This window comes from Nyctereutes procyonoides, unplaced genomic scaffold, assembly GCF_905146905.1.
Source record: "Nyctereutes procyonoides isolate TBG_1078 unplaced genomic scaffold, NYPRO_anot_genome, whole genome shotgun sequence".
NCBI lineage: Eukaryota > Metazoa > Chordata > Mammalia > Carnivora > Canidae > Nyctereutes > Nyctereutes procyonoides.
The window spans coordinates 7,285,087-7,303,763 of record NW_026575052.1 but is presented as its reverse complement, the minus strand read 5'-3'; the positions used below and the strand labels follow the sequence as shown (position 1 = coordinate 7,303,763).

The following is an 18,677-nucleotide window of genomic DNA, read 5'->3' as shown; positions in this document are numbered from 1 at the left end:
GGCTGGCACAGTCTGTACAGCATGTGACTCTTGATCTCAGGGTCATGAGTTGAAGCCCTGCATTGGGTGTGGAGCCTACTTAAAAAAATGTATAATATCCAAAAACATTAAAAAAGAAAACAATTCCATTTGCAATACATCAAAAAGAATAGAATACTTAGGAATAAATTTAACAAAAGAAGTGTAAAGTTTATATTCCAAAAAACTATAAAACATTGTTGAAAGAAATCAAGAATATCTAAATAAATGGAAAGATATCCCATGTTCATAGATTGGAAGACTTAATATTGATAGGATGAGAATACACTTCAAACATCTACAGATTCAAGGTGGTCGCTATCAAAGTCCCAACTGGCTTCTTTGCAGCATTTGACAAGCTGACCCTAAAGTTCGTATGGAAATTTGAGGGACTCAGAATAGCCAAAAACAATCTTGAAATGAACACAGTTGGAGGACTCACACACAATTTCAAAACTCATTACAAAGTTACAGTAATCCAGACTGTGTGGTACTGGTATAAAGACAGCATATAGATCAATGGGATGGAATTGAGAGTCCATAAATAAACTTTTGTGTTTATAGTCAGTTGATTTTTAACAGGTGTGCCAAGATGATTCAGTGGAGAAAAGACAGTCTTTTCAACAAATGGTGCTGGGATAACTAGATGGCCAGCATGGCAAAGAATGATGTCAGACCCCAACCTCACACCATCTACACAAATTAATTCAAAATGGATCAACAGGGCAGCCCGGGTGCCTCAGCGGTTTAGTGCCTGCCCTCGGCCCAGGGCGTGATCCTGGAGACCCTGGTTCAAATCCCATGTTAGGCTCCCTGCATGGAGCCTGCTTCTCCCTCTGCCTGTGTCTCTGCCTCTCTCTCTCTCTCTGTATCTCTCATGAATAAATAAATAAATAAAATCTTAAAAACAAAACAAAATGGATCAACAGACTAAACATAAGAGCTAAAACTGTAACACTCAAAGGTATAAATATTTGTTACTTTAAATTAGACATTGCTGGGGTGCCTGGGTGCCCAGTCAGTTAAGCAGCTGCCTTCAGCTCAGGCTATAATCTCAGGGTCCTGGGATCAAGCCCTGTGTTGGGCTCCCTGCTCAGCAGAGAGTCTGTTTCTCCCTTTCCCTCTGTGTACTCTCTTTTGCTCTCTTTCTCCCTCACTCTCAAGTAAATAAAAAGTCTTAAAAAAATTAGACACTACTTTCTCGGTTCTGATATCAAAAGCACAAACAACAAAGGAAAAAATACATTGGACTTAATCAAAATGAAAACTTTTGTGCTTTAAAGGATACTGCAAGAAAGAGAAAATACAGCCCATAGGATGAGAGAAAATACTTGCAAATCATATATATCCCAATAAGTTGCTTATATCCAGAACATATAAAGAACCCTCACAATTCAAGAATAAAAATACAATCTAACTTAAAAATGGGCAAAGGATCTGAGCAGACATTTCTCCAAAGAAGATAAACAAATGTCCAGTCAGCACAAGAAACTGTGCTCAACATCATTAGCCACCAGGGAAAGGCAAATATCTACAATGCAAAACTGCCATCTATGGTATAGAGATGCCACCTCACGCCCGCAAGGGAAACTGTAATAAAACAGATAGATGATAACCAATGTTGGTGAGGATGTGGAGAAATTAGTGCCTCATACATTGCTGGTGGGAATGTAAAATGGTGCAGCTGCTTTGGAAAATAGCCTGGCAGTTCCTCAGTGGGTGAAACATAGTGTTAGCCTGTGACCCAGCAGTTAACAAGCAAGAGAAATGAAACTATGTCCACAGAAAAACTTGTACACCAAGGTTCATAGCAGCCTTATTCATTGAAGCCCCAAAGTGAAAACAGTCATGAATGGAAAAATAAAATGTGGTATAGTCACATAATGGAATATTATTTGGCGGTAGAAAGGAATGAAATCTTGGGGCTCCTGGGTGGCTCAGTCATTTAAGCATCCAACTCTTGGTTTCAGATCAGGTCGTGATCTTCAGGTCGTGACATGTGTCGGGCTCCATGCTCATGGGGAAGTCTGAGACTTGTTCCCTCTCCTTCTGTCCCTCCCACTCTCTCTCTCAAATAAATAAATAAATCTCAAAAAAAAAAAAAAAAGGAATGAAGTCCTGAGACCTGGATAAACCTCGAACACACTGTATTAAGTGCAAGAAGTCACACACAGAAGACCGCATATTGTATGATTACGTGTATATAAAAGCTCTGGAATGTGCAAATCTGGAGTGACAAAGTAGACTGTGGTTGCCTAGGGCTGGCGGTTGGGGAGAAGTGGAGGATGAGTACCTGTGGGTTTGAGGTTTATGTTTGGATGGTGAAATGTTCTAAAACACACTGTGGTGACAGTTGTGCAACTCCAAATAGGCCAAAAACCATTGAATTGTACATGTCAAACGGGTGAATTGTATGACCTGTGAATTATACCTCAACAAATCCGTTATAAAAGTCATTGTGAAGGATTCTGGATGTATAAAAATATAAAGCTTCTTACCATTAATACCACATATCTATCCGGCTTAAGGAATGGAGCATTAATTGCCCCCCCCCCCCGTGTCCTACCTCTATTCTCAGCTGGTTACATGTGATGACCATTTCTGTGAACCTAAAACACCCTTCTTTACTAATCAAACAGTACCTTCGAGGCAACAGGCCACTTGCCAGGGGTCTTGGGGCTTAGGGAGAGGGCTCATGGATAGGGTTGTAGCTGGGAGTCACCTGTGCTTGGAGGGCTCTCCCTTCAGGCAGACCCGGCAGGAGATCAGAAACACCTGGAATCCCAGGTCACATCAGGGTCACATCCAGGTGGGTCTGACTCTGAAGGCCGATGGCTGTCACATCATAACTGACCGTGGTAATGGGGGGCCGAGAGTGCTACTGAGTCTGAGAGCTTACACCCTCGGCTCCCCTTAGGGAGAGGATTTATGCAATTTTCCTTTTTAAAATATTTATTTATTTATGATAGACATAGAGGCAGAGACACAGGCAGAGACACAGGCAGAGGGAGAAGCAGGCTCCACGCAGGGAGCCCGACGCGGGACTCCATCCCGGGTCTCCAGGATCGCGCCCTGGGCCAAAGGCAGGCGCTCAACCGCCGAGCCACCCAGGGATCCCGGATTTATGCAATTTTCTGAGATCTTTTAGGGCATTGAATGCCGAGGCTCCTGGTTAGGGTGTTTGTGTGGGATTGCCCCAGAGGGCCGGCAGGGGGCGCCGGCGAGCAAGTGCTCGCCCTGTTTTCTGCGGGAGCGCACAGTAGGTGCTCGTCTAGGGCTCGGGGGCAGCCGGGAGGCGGGCGCGGGCGGATGGCGAGCGGCCGGCTGGGGGCCCAGGCGGCGGGCGCGGGGGGCGCACAGACGACCCGCCGGCCCCGCGCAGCGCGCTCACCGCTCGGCCCCCTGCTGCCCCCTGCTGCCCCTGCTTTCAGCTGCGCGCCGCCGAGGTGGAGATCAAAGACCTGCAGTCGGAGTTCCAGCTGGAGAAGATCGATTACTTGGCCACCATCCGGCGGCAGGAGCGTGACTTCATGCTGTGCCAGCAGCTCCTGGAGCAGGTGCAGCCCCTCATCCGTCGGGACTGTAACTACAGCAACCTGGAGAAGATCCGCCGCGAGTCCTGCTGGGACGAGGACAGTGGCTTCTGGAAGATCCCCGAGCCCATCATCATAAAAACCAGCCTCCCAGTAGGTCAGGTGCTCGGCTGTCCCCTCGGCCTCCTCCGCGGGGCTGGCCCTCCTGCAGGCTGCGCGGCAGCCAGGGGTCCCCGCCCTTGCTGGCTGTGCGTGCAGCAGCCCCAGCGCTCCCGCGGCTCCCGAATGGTGGGGACCTGAGAGACAAGTGGTGTGTCCCGGGGTCAGACAGATGTGGGTTGGAATTCTGGCTCCACTGATGAGGTTTTGGAATATAGGTGAGGTCCGGAGCTGACCACCAAGAAAGAATTCTTGAGACGTCTTTGGTGCAAAATGGTTTTATTAAAGCCCAGGGACAGGACCCACAGGCAGGAAGAGCTGCTGCCCCGGGCCTGTGAGGGGTGGCTGACCATGCACCTGGGAGCTGGGAGGGGCTTGAGGATAGGGTACTCTCTAAGGAATTTTGGAAGCAAGGTTTCCAGAACCTTCAGGGGGCTATTGTTGGGAAAAGGTCACTTATTACCCTCTAATAAAACCTTAGTCACGAGACCCTTCAGATGTATACGGGTGGGCCGTGTGCTTAGGGGATGATTGCCAACATGGATCTTGGGGTTTAGAGCTAAAGAAAATTTCTTTTTTTTTTTTTAAGATTTTATTTATTTATTCATGAGAGACAGAGAGAAAGAGGCAGAGACATAGGCAGAGGGAAAAGCAGGGCCCACGCAGGGAGCCCAATGCGGGACTTGATCCTGGGACCCCAGGATCACACCCTGGGCTGAAGGCAAGCGGTAAACCACTGAGCCACCCAGGAATCCAAGATAAAGAAAACTTCTATAGGAATTTATATATGTTAAAGTAGATTCACAGGATCCTGGGGGTCGGGCTAAGATTGCCTCTTGCCCTTGGCAAAGTATGAACATCCAGACAGTTGAGTCCCTAGAGGAATGTCCCTCTGCCTGTTTCAAGGACTTGTCAGTGCGCTGCCCTGAGCTCGTGCTTTGTCTTCAGCTAGCCCTGTGTTCCCCCATCACCACCACTCCCGGTGTGACCTTTTTGGGACTCCGTGTCCTCATCTGTGAAATGGGGATTAGTGACCGCACCTTCTGGCAAGACCGCTGGGTGGCTAAGCATGTGTTCATGCGTGTGAAAGCCTTAGAGCCCTGCCCAGCCCATGGCAAGTGCGTGGTCTGTTTTATCCCTGTCATGACCATCACTCATGACATCCTCCAAAAACCCCGTGGCGGACACCTGAGGAGATGGAATCTCAGATAAAGTGACAGAACCGGAGTCCCAGTCAGAGCAGTGAGTCAGTCGTAGGACCAGGGACAGAAACTGGCCTTTCAGCACCGATCCCCCTGCTCAGAGAATGTCCGTTCAGGTCTGAGTTTATGGAAGGCCAACCGGCTCCGTTTCCCCAATGCCAGCATCACCAGCAGGGGGTCTGTCTCCTGCCCCCCCACCCCCACCCCAACCTGCTGTGTTGCAGGGAAGCAGGGGAATGGCTGCTTTGACATCTGAGCCCTCCCGTTGTGTTTCCCAAAGTCAGCCTTTGGCTTGGGCTGGGAAGTGTACTCCCCAGGCCCCAGGCCTGCGCTGGGCCTGACCTGTGAGTCTGGGGGAGTGCTGCCGCCGGCCTGGGCCTCTGGCCTGTGGACTAGGAACTAGGCACCAGGTGGGGAGCAGGGACCAGGCGGGGACATGGACCAGGCGGGGACCAGGGACCAGGCAGCAGTGACTTCAGCTTGTGTTTGTCATAGCAGTTCCAACAGGGCCACAGAACAAGGCGGTCCGCAAAACCTCGGCGGCAGACAACAGTGAACCGGGCATGGTAAGGCCTCTGGGAGAAGGGGGTGAGGCTCGGGGAGCCGGCAGGGCCTCGCACCCACGGCATCGTGGGTCAGCATTCCTAGAGGACACTGGGCTGCTACGTCATCCCACCTGAGGACCAAAGCAGGAGGCCGAGCCTGGGTCTTTTCCACGTAATTCTGTTGGACCCCCCACCTGCTCTGGCCCTCAGTCAGGGGGCACTTCTGGTCATAGAGACCAGAGGGGACGTAGGTGGTTCGAGGTAGCCCATCCCAAGGCTGCGTCGTCAATCCCAGAGGCCAGGCCGTAGGTTCGGCTTCCCTGGACCCTTGCTGGGATCCTCAGACCAAAGGGCCCTCCAGGATCCACAAAACAATAATTGGGCTTTTAATGTCACTTTGTCCTCATATCTCCCGTGTTTTGCGTTACTCAGAAATATACCTCCTCAAAGCAGAGGTCAGGAGACTTTCCAGCAAAGCACCACGTTTTGCTGTGTCCTTCCTCACCTCTGGCTCTGCTTCCCTTGGAGTGCTGGCGTCAGACTCAGGCAGGCCTCCTCGGGGAGGCAGGATGGCCGCTGCCACTTGGTGGTCCAAGAGGAAGAGACCCAGTGTCTTCCCACATCTTGAGTCCACCCCTGTGGAAAGATTCTGATCAGCTCTGCCTGGCTCAGCTGCCCGCCCTCGGACCAATGACTATGTCCAGAAGGAAGACCTAGTGCTCTGACTGCTTCAGGCAGGGTCACATGCCCGGTTGTGCAGCAGGGGGTGGGCGAGGGGGAGTGGCGGTATTAGGACGCTGTGAACCAGATCACCTCACCAGGACCCTGTCAAGGGGGAGAAGGGCGGTCCCCGAAGGAAGATTTCAGGCTGAGGCGAGCAAGTCCCTTAGAGTGGTGCAAAAGTCACAGTCTTTGGTGTTAAGAGACTGGGGGCCCCAGTTCTAATGACCTGGATCGTACCCCTGGGCTGACTCCTGTATTATTCCTTCTATGAATATGTCAGGATGGGTTTGGCCTAGGTGGTGGTAGAACAAGGAAGGGGGGCGGCGTAGGCTTGGCCCCTGTTGTGACTCTCCTGCCCTGAGCTGCCTGGCTCCCACTCCAGGAGTCCGGGGTCTGCAGTAGGGTCCACAGAGTGGGACCCCCACCAGGCTTGCGGGGGTAAGAACTGTACAATCACAAGGGGTCTTGACCCACGAGGATCTGGACTCCCAGCAGGAAGAAGACCGCTACAGGCTGATGCTCAGTCGGAGCGACAGTGAAAACATTGCCAGTAACTACTTCCGGTCCAAGCGAGCCAGCCAGATCCTCAGCACAGATCCCATGAAGAGCCTCAGTGAGTGCCAGGCCCACCTCGTCCCCCAGCCCCTCCCCGGGTTCCCTGCCAACAGGGAGAGGCACAATGGGTGGATTGGGGTCGGCCCGGGTTAAAACCCCCTTCCTGTCCCTGAGCCTCGGTTTCCTCAGCTGCACCTGTTCAGGCATGCCATCTCCCCAGGGTTGGGTGAGAGCAGGCGGGAAGTGGCCCAGCCCAGTGCCTGGCACATGGTACCTGCTCAGTGCCCAGACTCCCTCCTCCCTGCCCCTTGGCCTCCTGGAGGAGAGCTGTGGAGTTTGGTTCCCCCCACCAACCCCCTGGCACACGGGCGGCCTGGGGCACACAGCTGGGGTCCTGGCATGTGCGGCCCTGTGCAGCTCAGGGGCTCATCAGCTTCCGCAGGTGCCAGTAGGGTGGCTCTCTCCCACCAAGCCAAAGGGGGCAGACAGGGCCACAGAAGCAAAACACTTCTAAAAGCCGGAATTGAAAATCACTTTGCTCTTCCATTTCTTTTTTTAAAGATTGTATTTATTTGAGAGCTAGCAAGTACAGAGGGAGGGGCAGAGGCAGAATCTTTTTTTTTTTTAATTTTATTTATTCATGAGAGACAGAGAGAGACACACACACAGAGAGAGGCAGAGACACAGGCAGAGGGAGAAGCAGGCTCCATGCAGGGAGCCCCAGGCGGGACTCGATCCCGGGCCCCCAGGATCATGCCCTGGGTGAAGGCGGCGCTAAACTGCTGGGCCACCCAGGCTGCCCCCTAGAGGGAGAATCTTAAGCCGACTCCCTGCTGAGTGCAAAGCCCAACACGGGCCTTGACCTCACAGCCCTGAGATCATGACCTGAGCCAAAACCAAGAGTTGGACACTTAGCCAACTAGGCCATCCAGGTGCCCCCATTTTCTAAAAGCAAAATGAAAGGCCACAGAGCTCATAAAATAGCCACGAAAAGCAGATCTCAGTTCTAAGAGGAGGTGCCCGAAGAGGAAACGAGGCGAGCCGGTGGAGGACCTGGTACTGTCCCGTGTTGCAGACGAGGAAACAGGCCCCCCGAGGTCACACCTGCATGCAGCGGGCTCCAGGTGCAGGCTGGTCTGCCTCCATCCGAGCCTCTAGAGCTCCGAGCTCCCGGCCCAGGCCCTTGGGGGGCCCGGCTGCACGGGGTGGGGGGTGGCCTCCCCACCCCGGCTCACCGGCTCCTCTGCCCCCTTGTCCACAGCGCGTCACAGCTCGCCGCCCGGCCTCAGCTCCCCCCTCGGCAACACCTCGGCCATCTCGCCCACCCAGGCCCCGGAAATGCCCCAGCCCCGGCCCTTCCGCCTCGAGTCCCTCGACGTCCCCTTCACCAAGGCCAAGCGGAAGAAAAGCAGAAGCAGCTTCGGCAGCAGTGAGCCTCTGTGAGCGCGGCCTCCTCCCACCTGCCCCCGCCGGGTCTGGACGCCCCAGGGGGCCCCCCTGGAAGAGGCTTTTCCTTCCTGATCCCCAGGCCGTCGGGAGGCTGGGCCTCCCTTGCAGAGGTGCGCCCCTGCTCTGTGCCCCCCAGTGTTGCTCTGGCCTCGATGGGCTCAGAGACCGCACAGCTTTCACCAGCAGCCGACACCGGGGGCAGTGACAGCATCTTGGCGACGGATAGTCGTGCCTCTGTCCACCAGGCCCCGACCCAGGGGAGGCCGGGCGGTGCGGGCCCAGGAGTCACGGAGCAGCTGTTCCACGCTGCTAGGTCTGCGGCCTAGAAGCTGCCCCACATGAAGCCGCCCCAATAAACTGCCTTTTACTGACGAGCTCTTACAGTGTCCTGGGGCGCCTCCTGCCACCGCTACCTGGCCTTCGTGGGGAAGCTCTTTTTGGAGCTGAGTTTCTTAACCACCTGATGGGTGTATGCATGTATTTTATTTATGAATGAGCAAGCCCTTGCACACACACAAGCAGGGGGAGGGGGAGGGGCAGAGGGAGCCACAGACTCCCCATTGAGCAGGGAGCCCGATGTGGGGCTCTATCCCAGGTGCACGGATCATGACCTGTGCCGAAGACAGACACTTAACTGATGGAGCCACCCAGGTGCCTTTAAAACAAACAGGCTCCAGGGTTCCTGCAACTCCCTACACTCGTGAGTACAGGTGCATTTTATTGGGGAGAGAGAACCTGAACTCTCATTAGATTCTCAAAAGATCTGAGAGTAGGAGAGCAGAGCTCTTGTTTTGGAAAATTGAGGTTGTGTCTTGCTGAAATGCAGAAAAAGGCCAGGTTTTCACAGACCTCCGGGGCTGTGCAGGAACTGGATGCCCTGACCCGGCCAGAGATGAACCCAGGCCGTCCTGGCTCCAGAGCATACACCCCTGCCCTTGCCCATCGCATCCCAGGCCTGCCCTGCGGGAGGGCCCCGCGGGCTGAGGAAGAGTCTTGGCCTTTGGTTGAAGAGGAGACTCATTTCACCCTGGGCACCATCTGTGAAGGGAACACCGGCCTCCTGGGGGTATCGTGAAGGCGCAGCGAGGACCTGTGTTCCCCTCGCACAGCAGGTGCCCTGCGTTAGCCCCCTTGCTCCTTCTCCGTAGTTTGCGTTAGTAACTGTGGTGGGTACCGCATGCCTGGGCCAAGCTCACACCCTGGAAGCAGGTGGAAGGTGCTCGGGTAACTGATCAGCCTAAGGACAGGCCGCAAGACACCTTGAGCGGAAGAAAGACGGGGTCTTTAGTGCAGGGTGGGGCTGTCCTAAGGGCCGGAGACGATGCTGGGAGGCTTAAGATGGGAATGGAGGGGCCCTGCGGCAGAGCTGCGAGCGCAGAGGCAGGAGGCAGGGAGTGTGTTAAGGGGGGATGCTCGCTGCCTGTCGGTCCTGAGCGGAGCTGAGTGAGGCTTGGGTGTCCCGAGCTGTGCCAGGCCCCTGACCCACCAGACGGCACCACGGGGCGCGATGCGGGTGCGCGGAGGTGGGATCGCAGCGGAAGGGCCGCAGCGCGGGACTGGGGCACAGGCGTCGGGGGAGGCTCACCCCGCAGGGGGCCGGTCCGATGCGGAGGGGAATGGGTTAAGGAGCCGGAGGGAGGTTGCGGGGGGGGGGCGGGGTCAGTGCGGGGGCGTGGGAAACGCAGCGCGCCCGCCGGTCCTCGGGGCTGCGCGGGGCAGGCCCGTCTCAAGGCCCCGGGCCCCTGCCTCCCTGGACGGGGGGGGCCGGTCCCCAGGGCCGACTCTGCCCAGCACCTGCGAGGACCCCGGCGGGCAGCTCGGAGGAGGTGCCCCCGCCGCCCCTCCAGGTCCGGTCAGGGGCCCGCCGGTCCGAGGAAGAGGCGGGATCCGGGACCCCGGCGGGAGTCCGGCCTGGGCGGAGCCTACGGGCGCTCGGCCTCCTCGATTGGCTGTGGCCGCAGAGCTGTCTTTCTAGGATTGAGCCTTTTCCTTCGGGGAGGCGGGACCTCTCGGCCCTTTCGCCAATAGGGTTCAGAGGCTCCGCCTCTAACCGGGGCACTTCCGGTGGTGCACCCCGCTCTCCTCCGTCCCGGCGGCGGCTCGGGATTCACGGGCGCGGCGTGCCCGGATCCCTTCTGGGTGTTACTCCGAGACCGCGAGCTGCGATTGGGCGGCGTGGGGGGCACTTCCGGTGCCCGGGGGCGGGGGTTCTTGCCGGAGGAGGAAGATGGAGGCCGGCGCCGCGGCCCGTGCGTGGTCGCTGCTGTGGCTGCTGCTGCCCTTGCTTGGCCCGGTGTGCGCCAGCGGCCCTCGCACCTTGGTGCTGCTGGACAACCTCAACCTGCGGGAGACGCACTCGCTTTTCTTCCGCAGCCTGAAGGGTGAGCGCGGGGCCCGAGGGGGCGGCGGCGGAGAGGCGGGTGGGACAGCCCCCGCGGTCCAGGGCCGCGACCGCCGTCGCTCCCGCTGCTGCTCCGCGAAGGGGCCGCCGCGCTGGCCGCTCCTGGGCGGGCGGGGGCGGCGGCCGGGTCTCTGCGGCGGTGCTTTCCCCTGGCGGCCCGTCGGCCTCAGCCGCCTGCCTCCGCTCGTCCAGACAGGGCCTTCGAGCTGACGTTCAAGACCGCAGACGACCCCAGCCTGTCCCTCATCAAGTACGGGGAGTTCCTCTACGACAACCTCATCATCTTCTCCCCCTCGGTGGAAGGTGAGGCCTGCGCGTCGCTCCCAGAACTGGGATTCAGGGCCCAGGATGGATTGGTGGCGTTCTTCTGGGCCTTGTGCGTCCTCCGGGTGGTGGCCTGGGTGCCCACCCTGGGGAAGAGGGAAATGGGGGCGCCTCCTTTCTGAAAGACGCAGCTGAGGGGCGTGGGGGCAGGTGTTGCGCAGACGTGGAGCCGCAGGCCCTGCTACCCTGAGAAGGAAGGGGCCTGATGGGAAGATGGAGACCCCCTGCTGGTGTTGGCCTGTGTGGGTGGGAAAAAATGGCCAGTGTTCCCATAGTCTGTCTGCAGGGGGCATTGTGATGGTGGATCGCAGGAATTCGGGTGGATTTACAGTCTCATAATCGAGAAAGAACATTAGCCATCATCTAGGCCAGGCCCCCCGTTGGAGGCTGGACGGGTGTATCCAGGGCCTAGTAGAGGGCTGGCCGCTGAAGAGCATGAATGTCCCCGCTGGATTATCCAGCTGGTACTTCAGTATTCCTGTGACACAGAGCTTACGAGTTGTGCTCAGGTGGATGGCCGTGTCACCGAAAAGGAGGCAAGCTGTGGGTGAGGCGGGTTGGCGGAAGGCCGAGCCGGGGTCCTGCTCTGGGAATGTCTGAGAACCTAAACAGTGTTTCTCAGATCTTGGTTGTTTGCATAACTCCTCCTGAGCTTTGCGGCGTTCCATATCGCCTGTTAATAATTACTTACTGATTTCTTTAAATTGACCCTCTTTTTAAAAGTTACAACATCTTGGGCAGCCCGGGTGGCTCAGTGGTGGTTTAGCGCCGCCTTCAGCCCAGGGTGTGATCCTGGAGACTCAGGATCGAGTTCGCGACGGGCTCCCTGCATGGAGCCTGCTTCTCCCCCTGCCTGTGTCTCTGCCTCTCTCTCACTCTCACTCTTGGTCTGAATAAGTAAATCTTTAAAAAATGATAATAAAGATACAACTATGAGAATGGCCTTCCTTCCTGAAGGGTAATTTTCAGGAAAAAGCAACTTACCTTCAGGCACAGACAGGACACTTTGTACCTGGGGACTTTACCTCTTCTACTACATTCAGAAAGCCATCTATCCACCCTCCTACAGAGAGGCCAGACGGAATCCAGACAATTCATTTTTTTTTTTTTTTAGTTGTATCTTTAAAAAGGCATATTACGGTCTTATTTCCAGCTGCCCCATGGATGTACAATGGACATATATCTGGTTTCAGTACATGGCAGTTCCACCCTTGCTGTTGCTGGGGCTGGAAATTTTGGGGTTGTCCTTAGCATGTCTGTCTGTCTCACACTCCCTATCCGGTCTGTCACAGGCCCTGGTGAGTTTGCCTTTAGAGTAGGAGCACAGGCCCACCTCCCTCTCCCCTTCCTCCCTTCCCGTCCCTTTGCTCTTCACTACCTGGATTATCACCGTGGCCTCCTAACCCACTGCTCTGCTTCCACCCCATACCGGATTCTCCACCCAGCTGCCAGAATCGTCCTTTAAAAATCTAAATCAGGTCATGTTGGTGTCCTGTTCAAAAGCCTCCAGTGGCTTTTCCTGATGGCCACCCTCTCTGGGGCCTGTAAAGCTTGTGAGCTGCCCTTCCTCCTTCAGCATGGCCTCATTTGCATTTACCCCTTCATACTGCACCTGAGCCACACTGGGCTCCTTGCTGGGACAGGCTCACCCGCCTCGGGAACCTTGCTGTCCCCCCCAGTCCCCACCATGGTGCCTGGACCACTCACACCTCAGATGCTACTTGCCCCAGGTCTTCCCTGACCAGCCTTAGTATGTAGCTCCCCCTCCCTCTCACTGCCCACCCCGGTCCCCTGCCCGCAGGAAATAATGTTCCTGTAATGACTGAGTTCCTGAGCACCCCTTGCATTGTTTTGTGTTAAACATCATGGTGCACTTTGGGGAAGACGCTTGATCTGGTTCTGGATGCTCATGGCAGCCCCCAGACCGGATCTACTGACCAAAGAAAGATACTGTCTCGTTAGTACAAATATTGGAAGTTAATGAGCTTTTTTGGTGATTACTTTAATAAAAGCAGTCTTCAGGGTGGTTCTGTTCTGGCTCTTATGGATCTAAATTATAGGATTAATAGGGGAAAAATTATTTGTGTTGGCAAATGAGTACTAGTGTCAAGTGGCCGCATAGTCCTCAGATTCAGAAGTGCTCAATCTCTGTTAGAAGTGGAATCGATGGGTTTTGGAAAACTTAGCATGAGCGGCTCCAGCGACAACAGAGGTCCTGCTGTGAAAGGTGCAGGTGATGAGTTGGAGTCAAGGTGTGCCATGAAATGGGGGTGGGAAAAGGCAGCAGCATTTCTGAACATAGATCTTCTATGTGACTTAAAATTTGTGTGACCAACTTGACAATTCTAACTGGTAGGTGTTGACTATGTCGTTTATTCCTCTGAAAGTTAAAAGTTTATGAACTCAAGGCATTACTGTTGGATCTTCAGTTTGGGAAAATGGGCATATATGGTAAATGGCCGTCTCGTTTTGGGCCTCCGAGGGCTCTGTGGCTGCTCTGTGCCCCCCCCCCCCCCCCCCCGCCCATGTGCCAGAGGAGCAGTGTGGCTCACCGCGTCTGTCGTGCCTTTCAGATTTCGGAGGCAACATCAATGTGGAGACCATCAGTACCTTCATCGATGGTGGAGGCAGTGTCCTGGTAGCTGCCAGCTCAGACATTGGTAAGTCTGACCTGGTACTTTCCACCATTTCTCCAGGAAGCTTGGCAGGTTTTATAAACGGAAGCTGCCGGATTGGCGCCTACTGGACGCCTGGGCAGGGGGTGCGGGAACTACAGAGCCGTTCTGTCCCTCCTGTGCTTTCCTGTGACCAGAACCAGGTTGACGTGGGGCCTGGTCAGCACTTAGGATCCTGTTTTTTCCCAGTTTTGTCTTTTCCATTACAAAAAGTAGGGGCTACTTGGGCAGACCCCAGAGCATTTTGATTATTTTTGTCCCTGGAAGTAGGGAGAGAGCAGTGTCCTGAAGCCTGCACGCATATCAGCCGGCTTCAACAGGTGTCCTCGCCTGGCCAGGCTTGTTTCGTTTTTCTTAGCATTGACAGGTGTTTATTTTTTTAAAAAAGGTTTTATTTATTTATTTGAGAGCACAAGAGTGGGAAGGGGGAGGGAAAGGGAGAAGCAGACTCCCCACCGAGCAGGGAGCCCCGAGACCAGGACCTGAGCCGAAGGCAGTTGCTGAACCCACTGAGCTGCTCAGGTGCTCCAGCACTGACAGATGTTTAAAACTGTTCTGGGTGGGCTTCTTATTGGGGGTGACGACGAGGAGAGAAGTCCTATGAGGCCAGGCTCATCCATGTTAAATCTGTTTGCGGTAATTATTTTGCCTCATTGGGAGTTTCTGTGGCTCGTGGGTGGAGAAGGGCAGGCGGTGGTTTGTTACTGAGATGCTGACCCCCCTGCTCAGAATACCATGCGGTGGTCAGCGGTCTGGCTGGGGCTGAGCGCACGGGGGAGCTGCAGGGTTGGGGTGACTGGGAGAGCACGAGACCAGGATACCAGTGACATTGCTGGGCCCAGGGTGCACCTGCCAGGGCTGAGCCAGGCATTTCTTGGGTCTGTGCAGGTGACCCTCTTCGAGAGCTGGGCAGCGAGTGTGGGATTGAGTTCGACGAGGAGAAGACAGCTGTGATTGACCATCACAACTACGACGTTTCTGACCTCGGCCAGGTAACCAGGCCCCCCCGTCCCATCCAGGCTGAGGGAGGAGGGAAGCAGGGAGTCCTCTGCACGTGGGCATCTTTTCCTGACCTCCATCTTTTGCCCTGCTGCTGCAGCATACGCTCATCGTGGCCGACCCCGAGAACTTGCTGAAGGCCCCAACCATCGTCGGGAGGTCATCGCTGAACCCCATCCTCTTTCGAGGCGTTGGGTGAGTGAGCAGGCACAGGGTGCTAGAAACCTGGGAGGGACAGGATCACTCTCTTTTGTTGGGAGACTAACGCAAACATGGTGATTTGGGGACATTCCTTTCCCTAGAGGATGTGGGCGAGGTTAGTGGAGGACACCCTGAGTCAGAATCATGGGTGCAGTGAGAGAGGAGCTACTGGTGCAGCAGGGTTCGGCTGCTGAGTAAAGCGGGACTCATCCTGGTGAAGAAATGGCCTTTGGGGACCCTTGGCCCCTGGGCTCAGTCCTTGGCATCAATGTTGGGTGTTCGCTTTTCCTTCCCAGGATGGTGGCTGATCCGGACAACCCTTTGGTATTGGACATCCTGACGGGCTCTTCTACCTCTTACTCCTTCTTCCCGGACAAGCCTATCACCCAGGTGAGGGGCCTGTGGCAGCACTGAGGCCTCCAGGTCGTGGGCCTGGTGGTACAGCACTTTATTTGAAAATGAGAAGTGGGGTGCCTGGGTGGCTCAGTCAGTTAGGTGTCCAACTCTTGGTTTTGGCTCAGGTCACGATCCCAGGGTTGCGAGATGGAGCCCTGTGTTGGGCGTGGAGCTTGCTTGGGATTCTCTCCCCCTCTTGTACCCCCTCTCTCCCTCACCCCCATGTAACGAGAAGCAAGCAGGAGAGTGCCCTTCGCAGAGGCTGGGCAGGGAAAGGCCGGTGGGAGCAGGGAGGGGCAGAGGTGGTAGGGCCCGGGTGGTTGTGGTCCAGCCGCCATCCTCTTGCCCCGGCTCTCCTGGATGACTGCGCCTCGTTGCTCACAGTACCCCCATGCCGTGGGGAAGAACACCCTGCTCATTGCTGGGCTGCAGGCCAGGAACAACGCCCGGGTCGTCTTCAGTGGCTCCTTGGACTTCTTTAGTGACGCCTTCTTCAACTCTGCAGTGCAGAAGGCAGCGCCTGGCTCCCAGAGGTTGGTGCGGGCGGGCTCTGGGCCGTGCGGTCTGGTGCTGGGGAGGGAGGAGCCGTTTAGCTGGAACTGTCCAAGGCTAGCTGTCTTCAAATACTTTAAATTATCTAAAGACTTGACCTTATTGCTGTGTCGTTGGTGTTGGCACTCTGAACTTTTCAAAGCAGTGATAGCTTATGTGGAGGTATTTTGATAATCGTATTTGTTGTGCAGGTGAACCCCAAAGCCACACCACCTCACAGCTTCTCTGTGTTCTCGTTAAGCAGGATACCTTGATATGTAAGGCCCCAGGCAGAAACTATAGTTTTGTGCAGTTTAACTCTACAGATAATGAACTAGTCTTGCCAATCAGGCACCGGTGGAAAGAAGTTGGTTCCGGTGCTCTAGGCTCTCGTTCTCCCTTTCTGCAGGTATTCCCAAACAGGCAACTATGAACTAGCTGTGGCCCTCTCCCGCTGGGTGTTCAAGGAGGAAGGTGTCCTCCGTGTAGGGCCTGTGTCCCACCATCGGGTGGGTGAGACAGCCCCACCCAATGCCTACACCGTCACTGACCTCGTGGTAAGAGCATCTTAGAGAACCCCCTGGCGTTTTGGCCAAGTTGCTTCAGCTTGAAGGATTTACTGAACGTTTCTCTGATGGGCTTAGCAGCCTCAATACAGAACGATAAATTTATCTCTACCCCTAAGAAAGTAAGTCCGCATGGGTGCAGAGAGCCTGGCACATAAGCTAATGTCTAAGGAGACCTTTTGAAGGGGTGTGGTTTTGCTTTGGAAGTGCCGAAGTGGGAGGGCTTTGCTGGTCACACTGCTGGGGGGTGGGAGTCACAGAGAAACATTGGAGTAGGCAGGACGAAAAGCATAGGCAGGAGAAGTGGGGGAGTGGGGTGGGGGCAAGCTGGCAGTGAAGGTGGTAACAGGGAGGCCCAGAGGGCCCACTCCCCAGTGGAGTGTGGCCTGGGTATGGACCTTGATGGTCCTGTGATGAGCTGTGACTGGGAGTTCCTGTCCCAGGGCGGGGGCTCGCCCTGGCGTTCCTGCCAGGGTCACGAGTGATTCAGAGCAGCTCTGAGGCTGGTCCTGCACCCCAACCCCCAAACCGGCCTGTTGTCTCAGGAGTACAGCATTGTGATTGAGCAGCTCTCAAATGGAAGATGGGTCCCCTTTGATGGTGATGACATTCAGCTGGAATTTGTCCGCATCGATCCTTTTGTGAGGACCTTCTTGAAGAAAAAAGGCAAGTAGTGTTCTTGCACGGGAGAGCTGCAGGGTGACAGTCCCACTGTGGCTCCAGTGAGGCTGGAAACCCCTCCTGGTTATGGTCTCGGATCTTCCCCCAGGTGGCAAATACAGCGTCCAGTTCAAGTTGCCTGATGTGTATGGGGTGTTCCAGTTTAAAGTGGATTACAACCGGCTAGGCTACACGCACTTACACTCTTCCACTCAGGTGAGCACAAGTCATAGTCCCCTTTTTGGTCAGAGTGGCCCTCCTACGCTGCTGGGTGGCCGGAGCCCATCACCTCTGTCCTGTGGCAGGTGTCCGTGAGGCCGCTCCAGCACACGCAGTACGAGCGCTTCATCCCCTCAGCCTACCCCTACTACGCCAGCGCCTTCTCCATGATGCTGGGGCTCTTCATCTTCAGCACAGTCTTCTTACACATGAAGGAGAAGGAGAAATCTGACTGAAGGGGCAGAGCCAGGGCTCCTGACGACAGGCACTTGGGAGTTCTGCGGGCCTGCGTCTTCCTCACGGCGGGCTTTGTTCTGTTGTTAAAGCTGTGGGACAGTGGCACAGCCTTACCTCAGGGGAGATGCGGCACTGAGTACCAAGGGAGGGGGGTGGGGATGAATTTTCTGTGAGTCTAAGTGGTATTTTTCATATGTGGTCACTCTCATTTCTAAGATAAACATTGCCCTCCAACTCCGTCTGGCCCATGTGCTTTCCTGTTCACCACAGTTAAGTGGCCTCAGTGTTGCCGACCAAAGTATGAAATCCTAGAGCTTCAGGGGAGAGGAGGGGGGGGGGGATCTGGGGCTTGACTTTATAATAGGATTATAGAGATGAAAAGTACACCTTGCTTTAGGCAACAGTTGGGATTCCTAAGATGCATGTGTAAGAGCTTATGTGAAATCCCTTCCCCATTGTTGATCTCTACTCACAGAATTTTCTTGTCTTTATTATGGTGTAAGAATCACTCTAAGCCACATATTCAATTCAAAGCAAATACGTGTTCTGCAGTTGCAAATGTGTATTTAATTCTTCACAATTCCTGTAAGAAATGTTAATCAAGGCAAATCAAGTAAAACACACTGTTAATTTCCACTTCATCATTTCATCATTGCTCTAGCTCTGCTCAGCCCGATTCAGTAGCTGGAGGAGCTCTGGAAGTGCTTCCTCAGAGACACTCTAGAGCCTTCTAGGCCTCGCTGGCTGTCTTTTCTTTCTGATACCTGAATATACTGACCTGGGCAAATGTCTGCTTAGCTCAGAAAACATGCAGACCGAGGCCCTGGCTGCCACTTTCAAACAAGCTGGAATTCCGTTTCCAGAGTCCCGTCCTGCCACTGCCAGCCCCTGCCTTGCCTGGAGCCCCCCCCCCCCGCCCCCAACAGACCCACTTGGCTATGGACTTTGCAGAAGTCTGTGAGGAGGGGGGCCTTTGGGGAAAGCCCCTGCCCTTAACCCCTGACCCTCTTCTCACCTGCAGAGAACTCACTCCTGTGGATTTGTACTCTGATCTCAGCACATTTTGTTAGCAAACTATGTCTTGGGGCAGTCTGGCCCACTGCCTGTTTTTTGTATGGCCTGCAAGCTAAGAGGGGTTTTCATGTTTTTAAATAACTGAAAAAAATTAATATTTACTGACACATGAAATTGAAATTTCCATATATTTACGAATTTCCAACTGCTTCTGTCCTACCACAGTGGAGTAGCCAGACTGGAGTATTTACCGTCGGGCCCTCTCTGCCA

General features: G+C 54.8%; 2 protein-coding genes across 2 annotated transcripts in view; both read left to right on the top strand.

Annotated features, from left to right (window-relative positions):
- The window catches only part of KIF17 (kinesin family member 17), a 43,485-nt gene extending 34,925 nt beyond the window's left edge, over positions 1-8,560 (top strand). The window contains exons 12-15 of the mRNA XM_055331755.1: positions 3,450-3,708; positions 5,411-5,478; positions 6,676-6,793; positions 7,997-8,560. Coding sequence (XP_055187730.1) covers positions 3,450-3,708; positions 5,411-5,478; positions 6,676-6,793; positions 7,997-8,178 — 627 coding nt within the window. The 3' untranslated portion in view covers positions 8,179-8,560. The remainder of the gene's footprint in view (positions 1-3,449; positions 3,709-5,410; positions 5,479-6,675; positions 6,794-7,996) is intronic.
- A 1,811-nt stretch (positions 8,561-10,371) lies between these two features.
- On the top strand, positions 10,372-18,029 carry DDOST (dolichyl-diphosphooligosaccharide--protein glycosyltransferase non-catalytic subunit). The gene is made up of 11 exons (XM_055332001.1): positions 10,372-10,565; positions 10,778-10,888; positions 13,483-13,569; positions 14,473-14,576; positions 14,684-14,778; positions 15,081-15,174; positions 15,565-15,713; positions 16,121-16,268; positions 16,823-16,943; positions 17,047-17,153; positions 17,243-18,029. The coding sequence occupies exons 1-11, from the start codon at positions 10,412-10,414 to the stop codon at positions 17,390-17,392; spliced, it is 1,320 nt and encodes a 439-aa protein (XP_055187976.1). The 5' UTR covers positions 10,372-10,411; the 3' UTR covers positions 17,393-18,029.
- The last annotated feature ends 648 nt before the right edge of the window (positions 18,030-18,677 follow it).